Below are 13,146 nucleotides of genomic sequence, written 5' to 3' on the forward strand. Positions count from 1 at the left end.
AAATATTTCATCGAGCATGTTGTTAACTGATCTATGATGTTTATTTCAGAACTCAATTTATAATGCCATAGTAATTTTTTTTGTTAAAATTGCTGTTTGAATTTGAGTTTTTCACAAAATGTTTTGAGATATTCACATATTTTTAATTATTTTTACACCTCACAAAAATTACATTAGTATCTTATATTTTTCTACCAAAAAAATCCCAAAAACTCTAATCCAAATGGGTCTTACTTTTCTCAAGTCACGTCAATTATCATCACAATGACTTGAGAGGAGTAATCACGTTTGATGCGGCATTAAAATTTTAGTAGCAAATTTTCAAAAGAATTCAACTACACTAAACTAGTTCTCTATTGATTATTTTAATCGATAAAAGATTCTGATTCTGATTATTTATTTTTTGTGACATTCTCGTTTACTTTTATATTTAGATTATAGATTTTTTATCAATCATCAATAAAGTTAAAATTTATAATCAACCAAAAATTAGTTTTTGCTGATTATAATCATTTACCATAATTAGATTATATAAAATCTAAAATTTTAATTTTGAATAATCAATTTTTTGATTTGCTTTTATATTTAGATTATAGATTTTTTTTGCCAATCGTAAAAAAACTAAAATTTATAATCAATCAAAAAATAAGTTTTGCTGATTATAACTTTAGATTATATATAATCTAAAGCAAAATTGAGAGAGGTTAAAATTCGGGAGTTGAGCCATTTTTTAATTTGTTTGTTGGTAAGAGACTTTTAGGGTAATAAGATACTCCTTTCCAAAAAAAAGTACAACAACAAAAGTGAAGGAAAATAAAAAAGAAAAAGAAAAGAATTCAAAAGAAGAGAGAAAGAGAGAAAAAAAGGCTGAGGAAAGGTCCGAGAGGACAAAAGAATCAAAGAGTCGGCGCCCTTTGTCTACGCCGACCAATTATCACATCGTTTCCCCTACCTCTCAAATCTCCTCCTTTTTCAACCCTTTTCTTTCCATCTATACTACTTTCTCTTTTCAATTTCTTTTCTTTTCCTTACTTATTAAGCTTTTTATTTATTTATAGTTAGCCCTTTAGTTTGATGGTTAACCTCTTTGATTCTTTGGTTTTTGCCTAATCGGTCTAATTTTCTTCCGTTTTAATATATTTTTTCCACTAATCGGAAGAAGATACCCGATTTTGCTTGTTTTTAGTTCTAGGGTTTTTCTTTCAACCCAGAAAATTTCTTTTTTTTTTTAACTGGTTTTTTCGAGTTGGGGAAAAGAAATGGGAGGAGGGGCAATTGCTGAGTCGAGTCAGTCTCAAAGTGACAGAACTGCTGCGAATTATAATAGTAGTAATGCTGTGGATGTCAAAGATGGTAAAAAGAAAAAGCGTCGATCCAGAAGAACCAAGCAGAATTCTTCGATTCCAGGTTATTTTCTTTTTTTTTTCTTTTTATAATTTTTGTTTATGGTTTTGTTGTAATTATGCATAATTTTTACTTTGCTGTTCTTGGGAATTTTGAATGCTTTAGATAATTCTATTATGGGTTTTTTTTAAGTGGTTGCTTTACTGTTCTTTTCTTTTAAGGGCTTTAATTTTTCCTTTTTCGATAGGGCTATGAGTATTAGAAAAGTTGTTCTTTGAGTACTCGTAGATTCTTAAAGTTTGAATCTTTCTGAAAAATTTTATGCTCTGCTGTATTAAACATAGGAAATCGATAGTCTTGGTAAAAAATTATTTGCAAAACTGCCAAGTTTTGAATTTTGGTTAATGTCTTCAAATCAGTTTTTTTTTTCCCTTTTTATATTGGCTCTTTTTGTTAGTAAATGTTGTTCTGTTTAGTGAAGTAATGCTGCTTCTGTTTTTTCCTTCTTTGGGAAAGTCGGTGAAGGGTGGAAAGGGCATGCTAAAATGGTTAATTGATGAAGAGTGTGCAATTGTTAGTTATTTGTTGTGTAGGGAATAATTAAAGGTATTCATGCTCAGTTTTGTACAAATTCTATTACTCAATGTACAGAGAATAGTGTTTTTATTGTACATAGTTCAGTGACAATTGACAATCCTGGCACGCTTTTTCACAAATTTGTGGTTTCTCTTTTTGTATTATATATTAGGAATGTTTTGTTCAGAAAAGTGACTTTTTGCAAAATTTCTTATCTTGAAGCAGCCAGTAGTGGTTCAGTGAACAATGAGATACATGTTGGGGAAACGGAACTTTTGGATAATGTGGGATCTAATGAGAATCAAGTGCCGCGAGCATCTGATGTGGCTTTCAGTTCATTGCCGGTTATGCATGTAACTGATCAGAAGTCAGAACGTGAAAAAGGAAGCCTTCAAAATCAGCATAGTTTGGAAGCTGATGATGAAAATGGAAGCGTAATTTCCAACTGCTGTCCTGAGGCAATTGTTGGTTGCCAAGTGTTAAAAGACTCAGATGTGGATGTGGATGTGGACCCGATGCCATCCCACAGGGGCAATGGTAGAGCACAGAGAAAGTATTTTGCCTCGCACTGGCCTGAAGAAGCTGTTACAAAGGCACTAGAGGTGTGTTTAGCAATGATATTTAATCACTGTGGATGTTTAATGTGAGTTTTAGATATGAAGGTGACTCTTTTCTCTTTACATTTTGCAGAATGGAGAAGTTTTCAAGGCACTATTTCGTGTCAATGCTCACAATAGACTTGAGGTTTGTTCAAACTATTATCCTTTTAAGCCAATTTGGATTCCGCCATCATGATGTCTTGTATGCCATATACGGAATGAATGATGGTCTTTTACCTATTCCCTTGCAGGCCTACTGCAAAATCGATGGACTGCCAACAGATGTTCTTATTAATGGGTTTTTGGCTCAAAATAGAGCTGTAAGTGCCCCGTGTCTTTCAGATATTACATTACTTTTAGTATTTTTTTTGCAAAATGTCGTCCTGTATATCAAGTTAGATTTGGTCAGAAATAAGTAGTTCTAAAGACACTCTAGTTGAGTATGTCTACAGATGCCCTAATACAAGCCTTTGAATCTATGTCAAATCTTTGCAGTAGTTGAGGACTTTAAATCTAAAAATGATCGTCTCGTCAGGGCTTTATATGTTTCTTGGATGCTAAATTGGTTTTAGGTTCATGGGGTGGAGTTCTTGTGGATCTTTCTAACTAGAAAAAAAATTGAATTTACAAGATTTTTCCAGAAAGACTTTTCCAAAAAGCCCTGGAACCAGTTGCAATGTAAGACCAGTTATAAATTCAGGTTTTCATTTGCAGTTTTTTTTGTTAAAAATCTTTTCCCATACAGCAAAACATGAAGGTTTGCTCATTTTCTTTGGTCACAAATGACTGTTTGACTTACAACTGAACCAGATAAAAAAAGTTAGTTTCAGTTCTCAGCATGTGTTGGTTTATGTTCATGGCAATATATGTTTTGTTGTCTCCCTAAACAAAATTGATCTGGAGCCTTTTTGGTATTAGTTCATATTGCTCGTTTCTTTTAATTTAGATGCTGGTTGATAGTAAAGTGTGCTTATATAGGTTGAGGGGGACATTGTTGCTATCAGAGTTGATCCTCCATCTTTATGGACTAAAATGAAAGGATTCACTGCCACAGTGGAGAATCCTGCTGCTGTTAATGATTGTAATTTGCATGCAGAAGCTGCCACTGTCATGCAAGATTGCCTTAAAGGGAAAAACAAGGTAGATATGGATAGCGATTGTTCTGATTGTGGGCATTTTTCGACTCCTAAAAATAGGTTGTGCTACAAAAATGGCTATTGCTCTGAAGAAATTGTTTGTCCGGAATTTGTAGGAGCATCAGATAAAGGTTATTTGAATGGACCATGTTCTCTTATGTCAGACGATTTGGGAGCTGGCTGTTTTATCAGGAGTGATGAAGCTGTATATTCAGTGGCAAAACTATGTGGCATTGTGAATTCATTTCCATCAAAACGCCCAACTGGTAGAGTTGTCAGCATAATTGAGCGGTCCCCTCGGCGGAACACTATTCTTGGATTTCTTGGTGTTAAGCAGTTGATTCGCAGTAGAGAGGTTAGCAGCAAAGACTCCAAAAAGAACAAATTCTCGTCATTTTCTGTGAATTATGAATTTATCATGTTAACACCGACGGATCCAAAATTTCCAAAAATGATGTTATCTTTGAAAAGTCTACCGCCACACATCGAGAACAGGTTGATGGTCGGTGATGCAACAGTTGAGATGGACCTTGTAGCTGCAAGCATTGTTGACTGGGTAGAAGAAAGTAATGTTCCAGAAGCACGAGTGACTCACAGTTTTGGAAGAGGTGGAGAAATAGAAGCACATATTGCTGCTATTTTGTATGAAAATCTAATTGATGCTTCTGAATTTGCTCCAGAAACACTTTCCTGTCTTCCACATGGTCCTTGGGAGGTACCACAAAAGGAATTTGAGAGTAGAAGGGATTTAAGAAAGTTGTGCATTTTTACAATTGATCCTTCTACTGCTACTGATCTTGATGATGCATTGTCAGTTGAAACCTTAGCAAATGGCATTTCCCGAGTGGGGGTTCACATAGCTGATGTATCTTACTTTGTTCTACCAGACACTGCTTTAGACATTGATGCCCAAATTCGATCTACAAGTGTGTATATGTTGCAGCAAAAATTGCCAATGTTGCCTCCACTACTTTCAGATAATTTCGGTTCACTAAATCCTGGAGTGGACAGACTTGCTTTTTCAATGTTTTGGGACATAAATCCTACTGGGGAGGTTTTAGATCGGTGGATTGGTCGTACTATAATATGCTCTTGCTGCAAGCTTTCATATGAGCAAACTGAGGACATAATTGATGATCGATTTGATGTTCGGAGTTCTAATTTTCTACTAAATAATTGGCCAGATTTACATGGCTGCTTTGAGTGGTCAGATGTAATTACATCTGTTAAAAATCTTAATGAAATCTCTAGGATTTTGAAAAAGAGGAGGTTAAATGATGGGGCTCTATCATTAGAAAGCCCTAAAATAGTTTTCTTATTTGATGAAGATGGGATTCCTTATGACAGCGTAATTCGTCGGAGGAAGGGATCAGAGTTTCTCGTCGAGGAGTTTATGCTTTTGGCTAATAAGACAGCTGCAGAAGTAATTACTAGAGCCTATCCTTCTAGTGCTTTATTGCGTAGGCACCCTGGACCAAATTTGAGGAAGCTAAGAGAGTTTGAAGCCTTCTGTAACAGAAATGGTTTGATGTTAGATTCCTCTTCTTCTGCCCAGCTTCATCGTTCATTTGAGCGCATTAGGGGCGAACTAAAGAACGATTCAGTGATGTTTGATATTCTCATGTCCTATGCTTCAAGACCAATGCAATTGGCTGCATACTTCTGTAGTGGAGATACAAAGGATGGTGAGAGTGATAAGAGTCATTATGCCCTCGCTGTTCCCCTTTACACCCACTTCACTTCCCCACTTCGTAGGTATCCTGATATTGTTGTACACCGGACATTAGCTGCAACTTTGGAAGCTGAGGAAACATGTATGAAGCATAGGGAGTCATTGCAAAAACTGGATGCGAATGAATTAATGGGTCTTAAATGCTTTACTGGTGTGCAGTATCTTAAAGATATTGTAGAATCGGTTGAAGCTCAGGAATCATTGTCTGCTGCCGCGTCTAAGCATGGCATTCCATCTGCAGATATAATTGCTGATGTCGCTGCTCATTGCAATGATAGAAAATTAGCTACGCGACACGTGAGTGATGCTACTAATAAGCTCTACACATGGGCACTGCTCAGAAAGAAAGAGGTATCTACAATTATCTGCTCTAATTGCTTTCCAAAGTTAGTCCTGTGACGTAATTCCAATTTTTGAACTTTGTATCTTGATAAGCATTTAGTTGTGTTGTAGGCATTCCATATCAATGACTTAGGTGGTGCTTGACAACCTTGAAACGAAACAAATAACTGAAATCCGATATGCGATAACTGAATATCATTTTATTGAAGACTGATGCGTATCCAGTGAACCAGAAGTGTGGTTTTCTAGATTTACGTGATGATTTTGGTTGACCTATTTGATGAATGCAGCTTAAAAACCATTATGTCCATGATATTGCTCTGTCTTTGTTATTGATACTTTGTATGAATAAATACTATTCCAGAACATCAGCCTTTAAGTTTCTTATCTTTTCCTCCTCCTCCTTATTCTTCTTCTCCTCCTCCTCCTCTCTCTCTCTCTCTCTCTTTTTGTCCCTTTTTTTCCTCTTTCCGGGGGTAGCGGTGGAATGCATCAACACTACAATTAGGCATGGAAAAGTATGAAGGTTTTAGGAAGAATGGTGATATACATAAAAGAGGAACTAATAATCTATTAGTGAAGGGGACAAAATAGTTGTGCATGTTCTTTATTTTTTTACACATGGGGAATGGATTTTTTTTTGTTTGAATAGTCAAAATTTCTGATTTTTATTGTTCCTCGTTTTCAAATCTCCTATTTGTTTCTGCATGGAGGTGTGGAGATTGCAATACACAATCATTTTCCTTGACATTCTCTGGAGTGGATAATGAAAGAGCTCGCCAAGGGTCGTGTATTTTTAGAGGGGAATGATAGAATAAATGTGTGGTTAAGTAAGAGGAAATGGTAATCTCTGTATGGTAGAAAGTCTTTACAAAAGAGTGTTACTTTTAGTTTTAATGTACTCATGCTTGATGTGCAAGCCTTCAGTCTAGTGTATGTTGCTGAAAATTTGAAGCCCTTTCTTTTGAAGCCTAAGATTATCAGTAGAAGTTACTTGGCACAATGTATTGCCCTAAAATGTTCATTTTCAGAGTTGAAATAAGTTGGTGAGGCAGCACCATTTATTTGGTTTTTCTCTTGATTTTTTTCACTAAATTTTATTTCAGAATTCTCTACTTTTCCCCTCTGATATTTTCTTGATTTTCTGGTGCAATTGGAATTCACAGAGTATCTAGCTGATTGTGGGCTGAATCACTTACTTTTTCCTAGCTGTCGTTTCCCTATGCAATTCCAAGTACTTAATGCATAACTAGGCAATATTGCATTTTGTATGGTCCTTTTAACTACTGCATGATTGCCTATCAGTTGAAGTTAATGTCGGGCAAGGCGTCCTTCCAATAGAATTGGAGGATAATGGGGGATCTCATTTCTAGCGATCTTATGTCCTGTCTTCCCCAAACCCTCCTCATCCCCCCCCAAAAAAAAAACCCAAAAAAAAAAGCGAAAAAAAAAAGCGAAAAAAATTATCTTTGTTGGTCCCCTTTTTAGGTGGTGTTTGTAGTATTCTTTAATTTCTCCATGATGAGATCAATTTGATGCAGTATTATGGTTCTTAGGAAAGGCAGAAACTTGCATGACTAAGACAAGTATAACTTTAGTTAAGAGAACATTTTGGTTCAAAGACAAATATCATTGGTGATGTAATACTGCCTTTCGCACTGTTCAATGCCTTTGTCTGCTCATTTTTTTCTCTCCTAGTATTATTCCTACTGGCCAATGGGGCCTTTCTGTTATCATGTTCCTACATTTTTGTGGAGCATAGAATTATCATTTCCATCTTATCACAATCTCATTCTTTGGTGCCATGTCACCATTGTCCACGACATAAAACATTCTGTCTTCTCTTTTTGTTCCTCTTGTCCTGCTATTGAGACTCGAATTGGGCTCATTGTCCATTTGGAAATAGTGGGACATGTATTGGTGTTGTGCTTGCCCCTTCCATAACCAACACTCCTGCCTCCTTGTCCTCTTTTTTTTTTTTTTTTTTTCTTAAGATAATTATTTTTGGTAGTTAAGAACGAGTGGGTGAATACTTTGAGATTAAACTTCATCAGCACTGACGATGATTCCTGTTTTAAAATTTCCTGTGCCTGTTATGCTGTCACAATATGTTAAGGGGGCATGATTTTGGTTAGGTTCATTTATATGCATAGTTGTAAGCTGAGATAATTATTCTCTTTGTACCAAGATTAAGCGCCCCATTCTATCCTGTTTTCTTTTTCCGCCCCCTCCCTCTCTTGATCTTTGATGTAACAATGCTGCATGAAGTCTACATATTGTGGTGTAATATTTTGAGATTGTAACTTTATTGATACTGAGAAACTGGTAAATTTCTCTGATGTGACACCTTCTGTTATCTTTAACTTTTCACTGTGCTGCAGGTACTATGTTTGGAAGCTAGAGTATTGGGGTTAGGACCAAGGTTCATGTCAATATACATTCACAGACTAGCAGTAAGTTCGCTTCTGGTTATGTTTTTTATTTTGGTTTAGACAAGTTTCATGTTTGCGATGTAGCCTGTATTGTATTTATTCTTATTCCCATCCTTGTAATAGGTTGAGCGGCGCATATACTATGATGATGTGGAAGGTTTGGCTGTGGAATGGCTTGATGAAACCTCCACTTTGGTGCTTAGTCGATACACAAGTAAGCACCATAACAGGAGGGGTAGCCCAGGTAAATGCAGGAGACTTGAAGAAGTGGCCTGGATAGTTAGTCCAGCTGACATCGGATTAAGGCAGAATTTGTATGGACGTAATGGTAGTGATAAAGATAAAGCTGACTGTCAGATTGATGGAGATGTTATATTATCTGCAACATCTGAAAACCTAGTTGTTGAACCTGCTGTTTTTCCCCTCACTGTGCATCTCCTTTCAACGATACCAGTTGCTCTTCATGCAGTTGGTGGGGATGATGGTCCTATTGATATAGGGGCAAGGCTTTATGTTAGCTCATATTTCAGGTAGGTTAATGATGACATGTATTATGGGTAATATGTTTTCAAGCTAAGCAAGATGATAAGAGGGTTTTGGTTTTTTGATGGCTCTCAGTTTGTGTAGATATGATAGTAATGTATAGGTCAAGTAGGGCGTTTTCAGGGTGACGGAAAAATAAGGATTTGTCCAGACCTCGTGATGACTTGCGAATATGATCGTTGCTGGGTATTATCTGAATGGAGGTGTAGATAAAAGGGTTCCATGTTTGGCTGTTAGGTAGCTGCTATTACAGAAGCTGCTTTTCAGGAACTGGCTGGTTTTTTGTTGGCCAATTCCGACATTTATGACATGGTTTTAACATGCTTATACTAGTCTTCCATGCTGATATTGAAAGCAGAAAATATTCTTGCGATTCTTTGTTGGCTCTGCTGCAACCCAATGTTTTTAAATTTGGGTGTTACCTCAAATGCCTCTGGGGATATGATTCTGATTTGTATGATTTTAACCCATTCTTTTAAGATATGTCACTTAAAAGGGTTTACGATGAATTTTATTGCTAATAGAATATATTCTCTAAATCTTATCTCTGCAATTTTACTTACTTTTCAAATTAAAAACTGCCTTCCTCAGTTGCAACTGCAGAAGTGTTACAGTTTGTATTAAAGGGAAAAGTGATGGCAATAAATGTTTAGGACATCATGTGGTGTTCTTCTGGCATTTTGTGTACATTACTAGTTACTATTCAATAAGCAACAGTTCATTGAAGGACTTGACTAGTGACATTTTGGCATAGTCTAAGGGTATAAATCGAGAATTTTGATCAAAGATTTTGAAGTCCACGCTACTCGTCAAATTTAAACTAGAAAAATGAATTAGTTACATGCCAAATGCTTTGTATACATAATATTTACGTACACATACATACATACATGTATACATGTATACGTGTATATATATATATACACACCTATGTTTGTGTGCGCAGAGTAAATTGCATGAAATGATTGAGTTGTTCGTATTTAATTGTATTCGTAAATATATCATCTTTATTAACAAGTATGGGCATTTGAAAATGGTACACTAAATTTTTTTTCCAAACAAAAAATGGTAAACTAAAGTTAACAGGTAATTGACTAAAATTTAAAATTAGAAGATACAAAGGGTCAGCATACTATTGACATTTTGTTTAGAGCATAGGTATCATGTGTTTCGTACTCTTAAATCAAGATATCAAATATTACAATATTGATTATTATGTTTTTATCTTCGCAGTTTAGTGAATAGTGACCATGATTTTCAGTTATGTGAATGAATTCGGAGGTAGTTTGAAATAGTTTTTTAAAAAAAAAGTGAGCCACGAAGGAATAAAATAAAATTATGGTCAAACTAAGACCAATGAAACTCAAATATGTTGTATAATATCTGGAATTTCGGGCTATAAGGATTCATTAGGATCCAAAATGCCAATTATCATCTTGGTCAATTCTAGTGTGTTGTTGAACAACCGGATGCCACAAAATTGCGTACGAGTAGTTTTCTCTGACCCAAACGTTTCTTACCAAACCTTTTGGTTTTAATGGTTCACTTGCTGGAAAGTCTAATTTTTTCGGTTTGCATTAAGAGAGTAACTAATTTTTAATATTTAAAGGTTTGAGGGCTGGATCAGCTTAAAAATTAGCCTAATCAATGTTTTTTTTTAAAAAAATTTTATTTGACTAGGCGATCGGAGTTGAATATCGAAAACATTGCTTTGTATCACTTGAAAGTATTAAATTGTGATTTTTAAAATTTGAATGACCAAATTGAAATTTAGTGGATTAAAATCAAATCAATACCGTGTAATTTGTTTGTATGCGTGTTTTTTTTCTTTTCTAATCTAACGTCAATAATCTATTCTACTATTATACTATAAGGGGAGGAGGAGCTCAACAGGTTTGTATGGAACTGAAAATGAGTCTCTAGACAAAATAAGTGAACTACTATACTCTCTAAATTTTTGTTATGAATAAAGGAAGATACTTTTCCTTAATGCCCTGACTTGGTGCACCAGAGGAGACTGTTGCTGGCATAATTTGTATGCATTTTTTGGATGACAAGCCGTGAAAACCTGGTGAATGTGGTTTGCTTTGAGCTCCAAACCGACCAATATTGGTCAAGGTGGATGGTGCCACCATGTCAAAGCCCTATAAGTGGTTTGTGATTTTTTGATTCTTGAATATCTTGTACTTCTTGTAGCAGAAATGCAGAATAACCATTCAAGATGCCTGATTAATTTGATCCGCTGCGTCTTCGCGTCTCTATACGGAATGGGAGGAGAGGATATTGAGAAATTTATAGGATGACTATTGAATGGAACCTCTTGGACTTCCCCCCTCGGAAAACAATAGAAATTTCATTCAAAGTATAAAATTGTATAGTTAATAAACAAAGTAGGGATGACAATTGGAGCGAGTACTCGCAGGAAGTTAATGGGGCGGAATTGGGGGCGGGGTAGGAGAATTGTTTTCTTTTTGTTTAGAAATGGGGCGAGGGCGGGAAAGTATACCCCCGTCCCGTTACCTGTTAAAAAAATTAATAAATATATATATGTATATAATTATATATAATATTTAATTTAATTAGTTACAAACTTATAATTATATATATAGAAAACTGGCTACAACTTGCATTCTAATTCTGTGATGAATCAGAATGAAAAAGCAGTTAACTAAACAAGAGGAAACTCTGGCTACATCTAGCCTGGATAGTTCTTGATACTGAACAAACTCAAATTTAATGAGTTCTTGCATGACCAAAGTGATTAAATCTTTAATGAGGCAAATGCATATCCTCGGTTCTGTGCACAAACTGGGGCATTAAAGGCCTCACAAATTGACAAAGACAACTGAATGAGCTGCAACAGTAATAGGCTTAGAAGCTTCGACTATTTGCGGTTTTAGAGTTGGGGTATCAGATGCCGCTGTGAGCTTCAGTGGAGTCCCATTTAACAGCAATACATCACTCTAGATGTATCCATCTTCTGGAGTCAAGTGGTACTCTTCTCTTTGTTGTCCAACTTCAAATTTGCCGCCCATATTGTAGTCAATCACAATTGAAACTTCAAAACTGGTCGAATTTGACATGTTGATTATCAGGACTGCAATGCCAGAGCTAGTCTTTGAGCAATGAGAATCCACATGCAAATTTTTATTAGCCCGTGGGTGCCCCTGCGGGGGAAGCGGGGTGGGGCGGGGGAATTAGTGGGCAGCCTCTCTCGTTCCAACTCTGTCCCGTTGCCATCCCTAAAGCAAAGGCTTAAGCACTTCCATACAAAAAGTGCACTATGGCATTGAGGGATAATCCACTCCTCATCAATATCTATGCTGAAGGTTTTGTATATAAGTGATCTGTTCCACCTGAAGTTGGTTATCAACTCATGGACTTTTTTGTTAAACTGCAGTCCTGAGGTTTCCTTATCTTCAGTTTACCTTGAGGACTGTCAGGAATCCACTTGTCTTCCCATAACCTGGTGCTTTTACCATTTGCCTATTCTCCTCATAGTTCCTTCCTCCACTAGTTCTCTAGCTTCCATCATGCTCTACCAAATCCAAGATGCATTCTTTGGAACTTCACACTTGAAGAGGGATTCATTTTGGTAATACTTTGCCTTTAGCATCCTGTTCACCAAAAGATTTCAGCAAGTTAGCAGCCTCCACATTTGCTTTCCCAAGAGAGCTCTATTAAAGTCTTCCAGGTCCTTAAATCCCAGTGCACCCCACTTCTTCTCCTGTGCTATCTTCTTCCAAGAGCACCACTGGATTTTATTCTTCCCTCCTTCCTCTCTCCACCAGTAGTTTGCCGTAATTGAACAAATGTCTTTACACAATTTTTTTGGGAGCTTGAAGCAAAACAGGACATAAGTGCCATGGTCACTGCTTTAATCATCACTTCCTTTCTAGCGGTGCTTAACGTCTTGTTCTTCCAGCTTTGTATCCTTTTCTGTACTTTGTCTTTGATCAATACAAAAATTTGATCCTTTGTACTAGTCATAACCATAGGAAACCCTAGATATTTCCCTTGAGAATCCATCTGGATATTACCCAAATATTGACAGATCACCTCAATTCTATTTGAGGTCAAGTTTTAACAGAAGAACACTGAGATTTTTTCTATATTTATAGATCACTTCTTTTTTAAATCTGGCATGTCACTTATAACCAAGTTGCACTTTGCCGTATCAAATATGATTAATTCCAATTCAATATTGCAAAAAACCATGTGGGTATTACCCAAATGTTGACAAATCACCTCTTTTCTATTTTGGGTCAAGTTTTAACTGAAGAACACTGAGAATTTTTCTAAATTTATAGATCACTTTTTTTTCAAGTCTGGCCTGTCACTTATAGCCAAGTTGCACTTTGCCATATCAAATATGATTAATTAAACTTTTTTTTTGTTAGGGGCAAAAAAATAAATATTTTAAAATTGGTAAGATGTTTTGA

General features: G+C 36.0%; 1 protein-coding gene across 2 annotated transcripts; it reads left to right on the top strand.

The window, feature by feature from the left end:
• The first annotated feature begins 829 nt into the window (after nucleotides 1-829).
• LOC113712726 (DIS3-like exonuclease 2) lies at nucleotides 830-9,080 on the top strand. Of its 2 annotated transcripts, none has more exons than XM_027236265.2 (7): nucleotides 830-1,407; nucleotides 2,143-2,522; nucleotides 2,611-2,664; nucleotides 2,771-2,839; nucleotides 3,498-5,738; nucleotides 8,111-8,182; nucleotides 8,285-9,080. In XM_027236265.2, the coding sequence occupies exons 1-7, from the start codon at nucleotides 1,260-1,262 to the stop codon at nucleotides 8,693-8,695; spliced, it is 3,375 nt and encodes a 1,124-aa protein (XP_027092066.1). In that variant the 5' UTR covers nucleotides 830-1,259; the 3' UTR covers nucleotides 8,696-9,080. The 2 variants fall into 2 exon arrangements, with proteins under 2 accessions (XP_027092066.1, XP_027092067.1); XM_027236266.2 differs by having other exon boundaries at nucleotides 2,146-2,522.
• The last annotated feature ends 4,066 nt before the right edge of the window (nucleotides 9,081-13,146 follow it).

Source organism: Coffea arabica, chromosome 10e (assembly GCF_036785885.1).
Source record: "Coffea arabica cultivar ET-39 chromosome 10e, Coffea Arabica ET-39 HiFi, whole genome shotgun sequence".
Taxonomy (NCBI): domain Eukaryota; kingdom Viridiplantae; phylum Streptophyta; class Magnoliopsida; order Gentianales; family Rubiaceae; genus Coffea; species Coffea arabica.

Excerpts from the sequence above, each read along its gene's own strand:
- LOC113712726 (XM_027236265.2), top strand. The coding sequence starts at position 1,260 with ATGGGAGGAGGGGCAATTGCTGAGTCGAGTCAGTCTCAAAGTGACAGA. Across the intron at positions 1,408-2,142 it reads GCAGAATTCTTCGATTCCAG|CAGCCAGTAGTGGTTCAGTG; the intron begins GTTATTTTCTTT and ends CTTATCTTGAAG. Across the intron at positions 2,665-2,770 it reads ATGCTCACAATAGACTTGAG|GCCTACTGCAAAATCGATGG; the intron begins GTTTGTTCAAAC and ends ATTCCCTTGCAG.